The sequence below is a fragment of the Thalassophryne amazonica genome, chromosome 1 (assembly GCF_902500255.1).
Source record: "Thalassophryne amazonica chromosome 1, fThaAma1.1, whole genome shotgun sequence".
Lineage (NCBI taxonomy): Eukaryota > Metazoa > Chordata > Actinopteri > Batrachoidiformes > Batrachoididae > Thalassophryne > Thalassophryne amazonica.
The window spans coordinates 2,718,217-2,734,939 of record NC_047103.1 but is presented as its reverse complement, the minus strand read 5'-3'; the positions used below and the strand labels follow the sequence as shown (position 1 = coordinate 2,734,939).

The 16,723-nt window shown below is 43.9% G+C and overlaps 1 protein-coding gene across 1 annotated transcript in view; it reads left to right on the top strand.

Annotated features, from left to right (window-relative positions):
- Window positions 1-16,723, top strand: part of xylb (xylulokinase homolog (H. influenzae)) — a gene marked incomplete at its 3' end in the record, with an annotated part of 52,682 nt that overhangs the window by 18,853 nt on the left and 17,106 nt on the right. Inside the window, exons 2-15 of the mRNA XM_034183453.1 lie at window positions 4,268-4,350; window positions 5,229-5,298; window positions 5,406-5,486; window positions 5,847-5,933; window positions 6,015-6,143; window positions 6,973-7,038; window positions 7,166-7,238; window positions 12,180-12,298; window positions 12,798-12,879; window positions 13,234-13,274; window positions 14,329-14,444; window positions 14,726-14,841; window positions 15,070-15,143; window positions 15,436-15,532. Of these exons, the coding sequence (XP_034039344.1) occupies window positions 4,268-4,350; window positions 5,229-5,298; window positions 5,406-5,486; window positions 5,847-5,933; window positions 6,015-6,143; window positions 6,973-7,038; window positions 7,166-7,238; window positions 12,180-12,298; window positions 12,798-12,879; window positions 13,234-13,274; window positions 14,329-14,444; window positions 14,726-14,841; window positions 15,070-15,143; window positions 15,436-15,532 (1,234 nt within the window). The remainder of the gene's footprint in view (window positions 1-4,267; window positions 4,351-5,228; window positions 5,299-5,405; window positions 5,487-5,846; window positions 5,934-6,014; window positions 6,144-6,972; window positions 7,039-7,165; window positions 7,239-12,179; window positions 12,299-12,797; window positions 12,880-13,233; window positions 13,275-14,328; window positions 14,445-14,725; window positions 14,842-15,069; window positions 15,144-15,435; window positions 15,533-16,723) is intronic.

Sequence of the window (16,723 nt, the reverse complement as noted above, 5' to 3'; positions counted from 1 at the left end):
GCAATATTATTAATACGAGGTCTATTAGAAAAGAAACCGACCTTTTTATTTTTTCAAAAACTATATGGATTTGAATCACGTGTGATTGCATCAGACAAGCTTGAACCCTCATGCGCATGCATGAGTTTTTTCACGCCTGTCGGTTGCGTCATTCGCCTGTGGGCAGGCTTTGAGTGAGCACTGGTCCACCCCCCTCATCGGAATTCCTTTGTCTGACTTCTTCCTGAGAGACTGGCGCTTTGCTTGATCAAAATTTTTTCTGAAACTGTAAGGCACATCCAAGTGGACACCATTCGAGAAATTCAGACGGTTTTCGGTGAAAATATTAACGGCTGATGAGAGATTATGGAGTGTTACTGTCGTTTTAAGGACAGCCCACGGAGCCGGACGGCGCGCCACGCCCCGAGCCGCGCCCCGAGCCGCCGTCGTCAGCCTGTTTCGAGCTGAAAACTTCCAAATTTAAGCCTCTGTTGACCCAGGACGTCGTGAGATAACAGAGAACTTTCAGAAGAGGTCGGGATCAGCAGTTTATCCGGACATACCACTGTTAAAGGAGATTTTGTAATGAAAGACGTGCGGATGGATTTGCGCGTCGGCACCCAGCCGCTCATGGCGCGGCGCCACAGGAAAACACCTCCGTTGGAAGCATTACAGGACAAGTTTGAACATGCCCAGCTGTTAAACAATTTCTCGGATACTCACTCGACTGGATGCCATCGAAAACTGCCTGAATTTTACGAATGGTTATCAACACGTATGTCCACAACTCATGTGCAATATTATTAAAATGTCCACAAATCATGTGCAATATTATTAATATGTCCACAAATCTTCTGCAGTATTATTAATATGTCCACAAATCATGTGCAATATTACTAATATGTCCACAAATCTTCTGCAATATTATTAATATGTCCACATATCTTCTGCAATATTATTAATGTCCACAAATCATGTGCAGTATTATTAATATGTCCACAAATCTTCTGCAATATTATTAATATGTCCACAAATCATGTGCAATATTATTAATATGTCCACAAATCTTCTGCAGTATTATTAATATGTCCACAAATCATGTGCAATATTATTAATATGTCCACATATCTTCTGCAATATTATTATGTCCACAAATCATGTGCAATGCAATATTATTAATATGTCCACATATCTTCTGCAATATTATTAATATGTCCACAAATCATGTGCAATATTAATATGTCCACAAATCATGTGCAATATTATTAATATGTCCACAAATCTTCTGCAATATTATTAATATGTCCACATATCTTCTGCAATATTATGTCCACAAATCATGTGCAATATTAATATGTCCACAAATCATGTGCAATATTATTAATATGTCCACATATCTTCTGCAATATTATTAATATGTCCACAAATCATGTGCAATATTAATATGTCCACAAATCATGTGCAATAACAACTTGTTTACAAATCCCTGCACTAATGTCACCTTATCACATCTAAATTCCATTTCACATATTGTAAAGAAGATGCTCCTATCTCCTTTTCAGTCCCAATCATGTTTATATATATATGCATATGTGTATGTGTATACATGTGTGCATGTGTATATATATATATATATATATATATATATATATATATATATATATATTCTATTTCTACCTCATTTTCTTATTTTATTGTACTGTTGCAAGTATTATTATTATTGCTTATTCTTGCACATGCTGTTGATGAACATTTTCTTCTACTTGCACCCATCTTGTGTGTTTTTTAAAAGCTGACGTAAAAGGTGAATTTCTCCTCTGTCAGATCAATAAAGTTTTATCTTATCTCTGCCTGCAGAGGATAGAGCAGTTTCTTATAGAAGCAGCTCTTCTCTGTTTTGCAGACGGTAGAACTACACATCTTCTGTGAAACATTTAACAGGTTGGTGCTCAACTGATTTTAAATTTGATAAATGTTTGTAGCTGTTCAGCTTTATTTACCATGTTATCGGTCTAAACATTATTGGACAAAAATTTATCACAAGATAATTAGTCCGATAATGTTTTTTTAAAGTTATCTAAAAAGATAATCCGATAATGAAAACATTATCTTTGATAATTATCGGTTATCGGATTAACACAGAATATACAGAAACTGTATAGTTGTTCAGCTAAAACGAGAGCGTCCGCTGCCTGAGCTTGTGGTGCGCGTGAGAGTATGTGGATTACATTGCAGCAAGTCATGACGCGTCTATGTATATAATGTCTATGTGGGAGAGTGAGACGTGTCAGGACATAAAAGCCCCCAGAGAGTCAGTCCGTGGAGCTGCTCCAGACCAGGATCAGAGATCAGATCCTGGATCTGAACATCTGATCTCAGTCAGCAGATAAACTGTGATGGCAGCTGACGTCACAATCATTAGAGAATCTACAGGGTCAAATGACCAAAATACACATCAAAGAGTAAACTGATGTACCTTTTTATTGAATAAGGATCAATCAAAGCAGGTAAAGTGACGTCACACACAGACTAAACACACACTCAGAGGTCTGATTAACACTCAGCACACCAACGGATCCAAACACACGCACAGATTAAACACACACTCGGAGGTCTGATTAACACTCAGCACACCAACGGATCCAAACACACGCACAGATTAAACACGCACTCGGAGGTCTGATTAACACTCAGCACACCGACGGATCCAAACACCCACACACTCGGAGGTCTGATTAACACTCAGCACACCGGCGGATCCAAACACACGCACAGACTAAACACACACTCGGAGGTCTGATTAACACTCAGCACACCGACGGATCCAAACACACACACACAGACTAAACACACACTCAGAGGTCTGATTAACACTCAGCACAACAACGGATCCAAACACACACACACAGACTAAACACACACTCAGAGGTCTGATTAACACTCAGCACACCAACGGATCCAAACACACGCACAGATTAAACACGCACTCAGAGGTCTGATTAACACTCAGCACACCAACGGATCCAAACACACGCACAGATTAAACACGCACTCAGAGGTCTGATTAACACTCAGCACACCAACGGATCCAAACACACGCACAGATTAAACACGCACTCAGAGGTCTGATTAACACTCAGCACACCAACGGATCCAAACACACGCACAGATTAAACACGCACTCAGAGGTCTGATTAACACTCAGCACACCAACGGATCCAAACACACGCACAGATTAAACACGCACTCGGAGGTCTGATTAACACTCAGCACACCGACGGATCCAAACACACACACACAGACTAAACACACACTCGGAGGTCTGATTAGCACTCAGCACACCGACGGATCCAAACACACACACACTCGGAGGTCTGATTAACACTCAGCACACCGGCGGATCCAAACACACGCACAGACTAAACACACACTCGGAGGTCTGATTAACACTCAGCACACCGGCAGATCCAAACACACGCACAGACTAAACACACACGGAGGTGTGATTAACACTCAGCACACCGGCGGATCCAAACACACGCACAGACTAAACACACACTCGGAGGTGTGATTAACACTCAGCACACCGGCGGATCCAAACACACGCACAGACTAAACACACACTCGGAGGTGTGATTAACACTCAGCACACCGGCGGATCCAAACACACGCACAGACTAAACACACACTCGGAGGTCTGATTAACACTCAGCACACCGGCGGATCCAAACACACGCACAGACTAAACACACACTCGGAGGTCTGATTAACACTCAGCACACCGGCGGATCCAAACACACGCACAGACTAAACACACACTCGGAGGTCTGATTAACACTCAGCACACCGACGGATCCAAACACACGCACAGACTAAACACACACTCGGAGGTGTGATTAACACTCAGCACACCGACGGATCCAAACACACACACACAGACTAAACACACACTCGGAGGTCTGATTAACACTCAGCACACCGGCGGATCCAAACACACGCACAGACTAAACACACACTCGGAGGTCTGATTAACACTCAGCACACCGGCGGATCCAAACACACACACGGTAGCTGTGGGACAGATTGAACTGAACTAGAATCAAACTGGTCAACACGCTTTTTCTTGGTTTATTTTTGGTGGAGAGTGAGACACCGACTGAAACCTGAGATGATCAAAACCACCGAGAACTGAACCACCGTCCAGATTTACAGCCAAATATCATTTATTCGTTATGAATCGTCATCCACAACTTAAACTTCAGTTCTTCTTCTTCTGTGTGTGGTGAAGGTGAAGGTGGTGGTGATCGACCAAAACCTGAACGTGGTTCATCAGAACAATGTCCAGTTTGATTCTGAGCTGCCAGAGTTCAGGTGAAGCCACACACACTTTTATTATTATAAGTATTATGAGTAATAATAATTAATAACAACAATAATTATTATAATTGTTATTAATTGATAATAATAATATGATACTAATAATAGTTATTATTATTCATAATAATATTACTAATAATAGTTATTGTTGTTGTTATTAATTATTATTATGAATCATAATATTCAGTGCAAAATTTGTGCCACAAGTGTTTCAAACTATGTCCACTAGGGGGCACATGAGAGCTGATGATGATGTTTTCTGCCTGTCACAATGATGCCGCTGTTTGACGATGATGTTTGCAGATGGTCACATTTGCTTTACCGTATTAAACACACGTCCACTAGGTGGCAGTATTTCATTTAACATTTTTTTTTTAATCTAAATGGTAGAATGGACCCCTAGTGGAAGTTTAAATAATTACAGCTGAAATTAGTTGATTATTCATTATTTGTATTAATTGTTTTTGTCTCCTGGGTCATTTTTGAGGTCAGTGCTGAGTGGCTTGTCTTTTTTACATCAGGCACCTTGTTGGGCAGCTCAGGGGTCCTCAGGATGATAATATTGATCGTTATAATATCATTCGCTTTTAGATTGATGGCAGTCTGTGTTTGTGATATAAACGGTCTGTTAACGATTGTTAATTTGTTCTTTCGATATGCAAATAGAACAGCTAATTTGTCCACAGGACTCCCCCCCCCCCCCCCAGTAACTTTGGGTTTCAGCTTCTTTTTTCTTTTTTTCACCACTTTCACCTCTGTAATTAGTTGATTGAAAGAAAAAAACTTATCTCATGAATAAAGCACATGACCTGATCACAGTAATCAATAAGAATCAGCACAGTCCTGATGCTCCTGGTGTCTCTGTGTCTCAGGACCGAGGGCGGCGTCCACCTGCACTCGGACCGGCTCACCGTCACGTCTCCCGTGCTCATGTGGGTGAAGGTATGACCTTTGACCTCTGGCACCGACCTTACTCATCATCAAACAGGCCCAGTGTTTGTCTATCAGGCTGTTGTCTGATTGGTCTGTGTATCTCTGGCTGCTCTCAGGCTCTGGACCTGCTATTGGACAAGATGAAGGGGGCGGGGTTTGACTTCTCCCAGGTCCGAGCGTTGTCCGGCAGCGGGCAGGTGAGTGCGCCAGGAAACGTTAATTATTAAACAAACCCACCAAATTGTTTAACATTTAACACTTTAATGACCATGCAAAGCTCCCTCTGCTGGCCACTGCAAGTACTGACAAAAGAAAATGTTAATTTGGAAATTAAGATTATTAAAGTGACGCATCAGTGATCCAGATCCTAGTTCAGATGATCTAAAACCTGGTCCAGATGATCCAGATCCAAGTCTAGATGATCCAGATGCGGGACTGAAGTTTTGTGCAGATTTACAATCTTATTAAAATGTTTCAGATGTGACGTTTGTCCACAGACCTTGTGGACATGGGGACATGCGCGTGCGACTCCTTAATGAGTGTCTTTTGTCCCTCAGCAACACGGCAGTGTGTACTGGAGGAAAGGAGCGGCTCGGACCTTGAACGAGCTCGACCCGGAACGCCCGCTGCACCACCTGCTGCAGGTGAAAGCTGCTCTCTGTACTTGGACTGGATCAGGACCAGGATCCAGTGTTCTTCAGTAGCGCTGTCCGTGTGTCTCACAGGACAGTTTCTCAGTGTCTGACTCTCCGGTCTGGATGGACTCCAGCAGCACGCAGCAGTGTCAGTACCTGCAGGCAGCAGTAGGGGGCAGTCTAAAGCTGGCAGAGATCACTGGATCCACAGCTTATGAGGTCAGAGACTGTCTGTCTGTACCTGTTTCTCTGTCTGTACTTGTCTATCTATCTGTCTCTGTGTCGGTCTGTACCGGTCTGTCTGTACCTGTCTGTTGGTCTGTACCTGTCTCTCTGTCTATCTCTGTGTCGGTCTGTACCGGTCTGTCTGTCTGTCTGTACCGGTCTGTCTGTCTGTACCTGTCTCTCTGTCTGTCTCTGTGTCGGTCTGTACCGGTCTGTCTGTCTGTCTGTACCCATTTGTCTGTACCTGTCTGTCTCTGTGTCGGTCTGTTGGTCTATCTCTGTGTCGGTCTGTACCAGTCTGTCTGTCTGTACCCATTTGTCTGTACCTGTCTCTCTGTCTATCTCTGTGTCTGTCTGTACCTGTCTGTCTGTCTGTGTCTGTCTGTACCTGTCTCTCTGTCTATCTCTGTGTCTGTCTGTACCTGTCTGTGTGTCTGTACCTGTCTGTACCTGTCTCTCTGTCTATCTCTGTGTCTGTCTGTCTCTGTCTGTCTGTCTGTACCTGTCTGTACCTGTCTCTCTGTCTATTTCTGTGTCTGTCTGTACCTGTCTGTCTGTCTGTACCTGTCTGTACCTGTCTCTCTGTCTATTTCTGTGTCTGTCTGTACCTGTCTGTCTGTCTGTACCTGTCTGTCTGTCTGTACCTGTCTCTCTGTCTGTACCTGCATTTGTCAATGTCACTCACCTGTTCACCGAGTTAACGACTGACCTTTTTAGGCTAGCCTGTTAGCTATGCCTGCTAGATTGGCTAGTTAGCATTGAGCAAACATGAAACTATGTTTATTGTTTTTCGCTTGTTTGCTTTGTGTTTGTGTTATTGCAGCGATTTACAGGAAACCAGATCGCTAAACTGAGACAGAAGCGACCGGTGGAGTTCCAGGATACTGAGGTAAACAGACGCCACGTCACTGCGAACTTTGACTCCATGATGGCAGAGTGCTGAGGTTAAAGGTCGCAGTGAGCAACAACTTTAAATGCTTTATGACAGTAATCTTACAGACTTTTTTGTGTTTTAGAGGATCTCATTGGTCAGCAGCTTTGCCGCCTCCCTCTTCCTCGGTGATTACGCCGCTATCGACTACAGCGACGGTGAGAAGTGGCGGGAATTTTCTCAGTGACTGACCGCTGGTCTTTGGTCAATAACCCGAGTCCTTTTGGATGTGGATCCGGAATCTTTATTTTTATTTTGATTATTCTCAACTTGTCCTCTAACACTCCGAAACGGAGGTGTTCCTTTGTCTTGCTCGATCAGCGAATCGGTCCTGATGCGCGAAGCCTCCGCGTGGCTTTCCATGACAAAGTCTCTTGTAAAAAGTGAAATCTGCTGGGAAATGGCTGATGTCCAGCTCTTATGATAACCAGAGAAATTGCTCACGATGGTCCCGGCTCCACACAGCCATCCGTTTAGAAATGATGTGGTGTTTTCTGCCTCTCGATGGCCGCATGGAGGGCAGCACGCCGTGCGCCATTGTGGGGCGTCCTTAAAGCTGTAGTAACACTCCTTATTCTCTGTGAAGCCCGTAAAATTTTCACCGAAAGCCAGATAAATTTTTCGAGTGGTTTCCAGCTGCCTGTCTCTAACAGTTTCTGAAAAAATTCTGATGGAAAAAAACCCCAAATCATTCCGCCATTTCCTGACAATGAAAATCCGACGAGGGGGTGGACCACTCCTCCCACAAGGTGTGCTCACAGGCGAATGACGCAACCGACAGGCGTGGAAAAACTCATGCATGCGCACAAAGGTTCAAGCTTGGCTGACGTAAAAACATATGAATCAAATCCATATAGTTTTTGAAAAAAATAAAAAGGTACGATACTTTATGGACAGACCTCGTATATTCACTCATAGTCACAGACTCACACATACTACTTTTAAGATTAGGCTTAAAACTTTCCTTTTTGCTAAAGCTTATAGTTAGGGCTGGATCAGGTGACCCTGAACCATCCCTTAGTTATGCTGCTATAGACGTAGACTGCTGGGGGGTTCCCATGATGCACTGTTTCTTTCTCTTTTTGCTCTGTATGCACCACTCTGCATTTAATCATTAGTGATCGATCTCTGCTCCCCTCCACAGCATGTCTTTTTCCCGGTTCTCTCCCTCAGCCCCAACCAGTCCCAGCAGAAGACTGCCCCTCCCTGAGCCTGGTTCTGCTGGAGGTTTCTTCCTGTTAAAAGGGAGTTTTTCCTTCCCACTGTAGCCAAGTGCTTGCTCACAGGGGGTCGTTTTGACCGTTGGGGTTTTACATCATTATTGTATGGCCTTGCCTTACAATATAAAGCGCCTTGGGGCAACTGTTTGTTGTGATTTGGCGCTATATAAAAAAAAAATTGAATTGAATTGAATATCACTACACAGACACACATATCACTACACAGTCACAGACTCACACATATCACTACACAGACACAGACTCACACATATCACTACACAGTCACAGACTCACACATCACTACACAGTCACAGACTCACACATATCACTACACAGACTCACACATATCACTACACAGACACACACATATCACTACACAGACACACACATATCACTACACAGTCACAGACACACATATCACTACACAGACTCACACATATCACTACACAGACACACACATATCACTACACAGACACACACATATCACTACACAGTCACAGACTCACACATATCAGGACACAGACTCACACATATCACTACACAGTCACAGACTCACACATATCACTACACAGACACAGACTCACACATATCACTACACAGACACAGACTCACACATATCACTACACAGACTCATACATATCACTACACAGACACAGACTCACACATATCACTACACAGACTCACACATATCACTACACAGACACACATATCACTACACAGACACAGACACACATATCACTACACAGTCACAGACTCACACATATCACTACACAGACACAGACTCACACATATCACTACACAGACACAGACATATCACTACACAGACTCACACATATCACTACACAGACACAGACTCACACATATCACTACACAGACACAGACATATCACTACACAGACTCACACATATCACTACACAGTCACAGACTCACACATATCACTACACAGACACAGACATATCACTACACAGACTCACACATATCACTACACAGACACAGACTCACACATATCACTACACAGACTCACACATATCACTACACAGACTCACACGTATCACTACACAGACACAGACTCACACATATCACTACACAGACTCACACATATCACTACACAGACTCACACGTATCACTACACAGACTCACACGTATCACTACACAGACACAGACCCACACATATCACTACACAGACTCACACATATCACTACACAGACTCACACATATCATGACACAGACCCACACATATCACTACACAGACACAGACTCACACATATCACTACACAGACACACACATATCACTACACAGTCACAGACTCACACATATCAGGACACAGACACAGACTCACACATATCAGGACACAGACTCACACATATCACTACACAGTCACAGACTCACACATATCACTACACAGACACAGACTGACACATATCACGACACATACTCACACATATCAGGACACAGACTCACACATATCACTACACAGTCACAGACTCACACATATCACTACACAGACACAGACTCACACATATCACGACACAGACTCACACATATCACGACACAGACTCACACATATCACGACACAGACTCACACATATCACTACACAGTCACAGACTCACACATATCAGGACACAGACTCACACATATCACTACACAGTCACAGACTCACACATATCACGACACAGACACAGACTCACACATATCACGACACAGACTCACACATATCACGACACAGACTCACACATATCACGACACAGACTCACACATATCACGACACAGACTCACACATATCACTACACAGACACACACATATCACTACACAGTCACAGACTCACACATATCACTACGCAGACACAGACTCACACATATCACTACACAGACTCACACATATCACTACACAGACTCACACATATCACTACACAGACACAGACATATCACTACACAGACTCACACATATCACTACACAGACACAGACTCACACATATCACTACACAGACACAGACATATCACTACACAGACACAGACATATCACTACACAGACTCACACATATCACTACACAGACACAGACTCACACATATCACTACACAGTCACAGACTCACACATATCACTACACAGTCACAGACTCACATATCACTACACAGACACACACATATCACTACACAGACACAGACTCACACATCACTACACAGACTCACACATATCACTACACAGACACAGACTCACACATATCACTACACAGTCACAGACTCACACATATCACTACACAGACACAGACTCACACATATCACTACACAGACTCACACATATCACTACACAGACACACACATATCACTACACAGTCACAGACACACATATCACTACACAGACACACACATATCACTACACAGTCACAGACTCACACATATCAGGACACAGACTCACACATATCACGACACAGACTCACACATATCACGACACAGACTCACACATATCACTACACAGTCACAGACTCACACATATCACTACACAGACACAGACTCACACATATCATGACACAGACTCACACATATCACGACACAGACTCACACATATCACGACACAGACTCACACATATCACTACACAGACACACACATATCACTACACAGTCACAGACTCACACATATCACTACACAGTCACAGACTCACACATATCACTACGCAGACACAGACTCACACATATCACTACACAGACACAGACATATCACTACACAGACTCACACATATCACTACACAGACACAGACTCACACATATCACTACACAGACATAGACATATCACTACACAGACTCACACATATCACTACACAGACACAGACTCACACATATCACTACACAGACATAGACATATCACTACACAGACTCACACATATCACTACACAGACACAGACTCACACATATCACTACACAGACACAGACTCACACATGTCACTACACAGTCACAGACTCACACATATCACTACACAGACACAGACTCACACATATCACTACACAGACACAGACTCACACATGTCACTACACAGTCACAGACTCACACATATCACTACACAGACACAGACTCACACATATCACTACACAGTCACAGACTCACACATATCACTACACAGTCACAGACTCACATATCACTACACAGTCACAGACTCACACATATCACTACACAGACTCACACATATCACTACACATTCACAGACTCACACATCACTACACAGACACAGACTCACACATATCATGACACAGACCCACACATATCACTACACAGACACACACATATCACTACACAGACACAGACTCACACATATCACTACACAGACTCACACATATCACTACACAGACAGACTCACACATATCACTACACAGACTCACACATATCACTACACAGACTCACACATATCACTACACAGACACACACATATCACTACACAGACACAGACTCACACATATCATTACACAGTCACAGACTCACACATATCACTACACAGTCACATATTCATACACTCACACAAACACATGATACATACATGTCCACACACACATATATGCATATATTTGTCCATAATTAAACAAGACCTATAATTCATATCATATTTTCTTCACTGTAATACTTTGTTATAATATTCTTTTTAAATAATCTCTTAGTGCCACTAAAGTGCCACACATTCTAATCTCTGTTGGACATTCATTCCACTTCTTCACCCCAATCACAGACACACAAAACCCTTTGCATTTGTTCTTACTTGTGGTTTCTTAAAAATTGCACAACCTCGTAAACTGTAACCGGATCCCTTAATACTGATATTAATTAACTGCCTGATTGGCAGGCAAGTAATTGGAGGACTCATCTGATTGGCCGCTGGTGTCTCTGTCTTACAGGATCAGGAATGAACCTGCTGGACATCCGGAGCAGAGACTGGTCTGAGGTCTGTCTGGAGGCCACTGCTCCTGGTCTGGACCAGCTGCTGGGAACTCCTCAGCCCTCCTCGTCTGTGCTGGTAACTCTGGTCTGGTTTTCCATCTGGAAACACCAGAACTCATACCTGTGTGACATCATTAAGCAGAACCAGAGGCTCTTGGGCCAGAACTGTGGAATGAATCCAGGACTTTGAGCTCAGACTCCTTGTTCCTGAACTTGGTGCCAGTGTCGCCGACTAAACGTCCCCCCTAAAAATCGGTCCCCCCTAAAAATCGCTCCCCCTGCGTTCACTGCGCCTGCATCATTTCAAAGCATCAGTAACGACTCGCCAATTATCGCCTTGTTTTCTGCTTCAAACTGACTTTAGAATGATTCAGAGGTTTGACTTTGTAATCTGATGGTTAATAAACACATTAATCCCTTTGATCACTTTGGGTGACGAGACTCAGAAGAGCTGCTGTGGTCTGAAATGACGCGTGCGCAGTGAATGTAGGGGGACCGATTTTATGGGGGTCCATTCAGTCGGCGACACCGGAATGAAAAATCCGTTGATGCTAACGAAGTCTTTGTGTCCGCAGGGCGCCGTCTCCTCCTACTTTGTACAGCGATATGGTTTCTCCAAGAGCTGCAGAGTCGTAACTTTCACTGGAGACAATCCAGGCAGGTACCGAACCACAAAACCCGGCAGGCTGAAGGTTTTTTAAAGACAGAAAACAGGCGGAGCAATAAAGTTTGATCATTACAGCCAATAAACTCGTCAGGAAAAGCTGCAAAGTTCAACTGTTGGAAAGAAAAGTCACATAGAATCACCTTAGAAATGGAGCGACGCCCAGCAACCAAGTGATAACCGAGCAACCATCTCAAAAACTCAGATCAGATCAACTTTACTGATTCCCTGAAGGAGAAAATTAAATATCACAGCAGCTGAAGAATCAAAAAACAAACAAACACAGAACACGTTAAAAGTTCTTATGTCCTCAAAAACTACTAATAATTTGTTTCTTCCTCTCATAGCGTCTCTGGCGGGAATGCGGCTCAGTGACGGAGACGTCGCGGTGAGTTCCTGTTTACAACGTCTTTCATGTAGTTGCTGCTGTCGTTTTCAATTGTCACGTGTCTGTGTGTGTCTGTATGTATGTGTATGTCTGTATATGTGTGTGTGTGTCTGTGTGTGTGTGTCTGTATGTATGTGTGTGTGTGTGTATGTGTGTGTGTGTGTGTCTGTATGTGTGTGTGTGTATGTCTGTATGTGTGTGTGTGTATGTGTGTGTGTGTCTGTGTGTATGTCTGTATGTGTGTGTGTCTGTGTGTGTGTGTCTGTATGTGTGTGTGTGTGTGTATGTGTGTGTGTGTGTGTATGCCTGTGTGTGTGTATCTGTGTGTATGTCTGTATGTGTGTGTGTCTGTGTGTGTGTGTGTGTATGTGTGTGTGTGTCTGTGTATGTGTGTATGTCTGTGTGTGTGTGTATGTCTGTATGTATGTGTGTGTGTCTGTGTGTGTGTGTTTGTGTATGTCTATGTGTGTGTATGTCTGTGTGTGTGTGTTTGTGTATGTCTATGTGTGTGTATGTCTGTGTGTGTGTGTGTGTGTGTATGTCTATGTGTGTGTGTTTGTGTATGTCTATGTGTGTGTATGTCTGTGTGTGTGTGTATGTGTGTGTGTATGTCTGTATGTGTGTGTATGTCTGTATGTGTGTGTGTATGTCTGTATGTGTGTGTGTATGTCTGTGTATGTGTGTGTGTGTATGTGTGTGTGTGTATGTCTGTGTATGTGTGTGTGTATGTCTGTGTATGTGTATGTCTGTGTGTGTATGTGTATGTGTGTGTGTGTATGTGTATGTCTGTGTGTGTGTGTGTCTGTCTGTGTGTGTATCTGTGTGTGTGTGTCTGTATGTGTGTGTGTATGTGTGTGTGTGTGTATGTGTATGTCTGTGTGTGTGTGTGTCTGTCTGTGTGTGTATCTGTGTGTGTGTCTGTATGTGTGTGTATGTCTGTGTGTCTGTATGTGTGTGTATGTGTATGTGTGTGTATGTCTGTGTGTGTGTGTCTGTGTGTATGTGTGTGTGTATGTGTGTGTGTGTGTGTGTGTGTATGTGTGTGTGTGTACAGGTGAGTTTGGGCACCAGTGACACAGTGTTTCTGTGGCTCCAGAAGCCCCGCCCAGCACTGGAGGGTCACGTCTTGTGTAACCCGGTGGACTGGCGAGCGTTCATGGCTCTGCTGTGGTACGACGTGCACACATTCCTCCACTTTAACACACAGCACGGAAACAACGTGCACGCGACGTGTGAAAACACTCCACCTGCTCTAACACAGCTTGAGGGCGGAGCCTAACGTGGTGCCAAAGTGTCACAGCCAACATGCGCCTGAAAAAAGTGTTTTAAAGTTGAAGGAAGTGAACCCAGAAGGATCAATAATCAAACATCAACATGTCCTGATCACGTCTGTGGGTGACAACATGACGCCGGCGTCAAGTTTGGTGTTTGTGGTTCTTGTTTGTTTACAGCTTCAAGAACGGATCACTGACGCGGGAACGCATCAGGAACGAGCGCACAGGAGGATCATGGGAACTGTTTTCACTCGCCTTGAGAGAAACGCCCCTCGGAAACCACGGCTACATAGGTGACTCCTCCCCGTCCTTGTGTGTGTGTTTGTGCGTGTGTGTGATTCGCTGCTCGCCGGCTGCTTCTTACTTTTTAGATCGTTCACTCTGCAGATATTTAGCGGTTCAAAGTTCATGTAAATCTGGTTTCTTCTGGTCCTCAGTTTGAACGTCTTCAGCGTGTCTGAAGGTGCCATGTTTCTGACACGTGATTGGCTGATGAGTGTTTGTGGTGTGACTGTTTGCAGGCTTTTATTTTGATGTCATGGAGATCACACCTCCTGCAGTGGGAGTTCACCGCTTCGACGCCAATGACAGTGAGGTGGGTGCAGAGACACGCCCCCTGATGTTTGTGTCTGTGTGTTTCATCATATGCTCACACCGTGCACGGACCAGGTTCATGACACCTGCCACACCCTCCGCCCATCAACCAGCGGGAGGAGACGGGTCACATGATTCAAATCTTGAGCTGATAGAAACACGCGTTTCAAACGGCTCTAAAAAGCTTCACTTCCTGTTACATCAGAAATCATCCAGAGATGTTTCTGTGTCCGTCTGTCGCTCTGACTGAGCTCCAGAACAGGAAGGTTTGAAATTACATCCGTGTCCTGCAGGTGTCCTCAGTGAGTGCTCAGGTGGAGGTTCGGGCATTGGTGGAGGGTCAGTTCCTGTCCAGGAGACTCCACGCAGAACGACTCGGATACTCCATCAGTAAGACCGTGTGTGTGTGTGTGTGAGTGACCCCCATCCGCTCTTCCCGATCAGCCTACAATATCCTACTCAAAGCCAACCGACAGCTTCTATCAGGAAGGGCCGACCACCAAAACAACACAAAGACAGACAAGAACGAGAGACAAGTGGTAAAGACAATAACTGTGACGTGAGACAACGAGGAGACGGGACCCCAACAACACAACTTACCAGGACAAACAACCACACATGAACAAACAGTGACAGCAACAGTCTGTTGTCTAATTATTGAGCATCCATACCAATCCAATCCAATCAATTTTATTTATATAGCGGCAAATCACAACAAACAGTTGCCCCAAGGTGCTTTAAATTGTAAGGCAAGGCCATACAATAATTACGTAAAAACCCCAATGGTCAAAACGACCCCCTGTGAGCAAGCACTTGGCGACAGTGGGAAGGAAAAACTCCCTTTTAACAGGAAGAAACCTCCAGCAGAACCAGGCTCAGGGAGGGGCAGTCTTCTGCTGGGACTGGTTGGGGCTGAGGGAGAGAACCAGGAAAAAGACATGCTGTGGAGGGGAGCAGAGATCAATCACTAATGATTAAATACAGAGTGGTGCATACAGAGCAAAAAGAGAAAGAAACACTCAGTGCATCATGGGAACCCCCCAGCAGTCTAAGTCTATAGCAGCATAACTAAGGGATGGTTCAGGGTCACCTGATCCAGCCCTAACTATAAGCTTTAGCAAAAAGGAAAGTTTTAAGCCTAATCTTAAAAGTAGAGAGGGTGTCTGTCTCCCTGATCTGAATTGGGAGCTGGTTCCACAGGAGAGGAGCCTGAAAGCTGAAGGCTCTGCCTCCCATTCTACTCTTACAAACCCTAGGAACTACAAGTAAGCCTGCAGTCTGAGAGCGAAGCGCTCTATTGGGGTGATATGGTACTATGAGGTCCCTAAGATAAGATGGGACCTGATTATTCAAAACCTTATAAGTAAGAAGAAGAATTTTAAATTCTATTCTAGAATTAACAGGAAGCCAATGAAGAGAGGCCAATATGGGTGAGATATGCTCTCTCCTTCTAGTCCCCGTCAGTACTCTAGCTGCAGCATTTTGAATTAACTGAAGGCTTTTCAGGGAACTTTTAGGACAACCTGATAATAATGAATTACAATAGTCCAGCCTAGAGGAAATAAATGCATGAATTAGTTT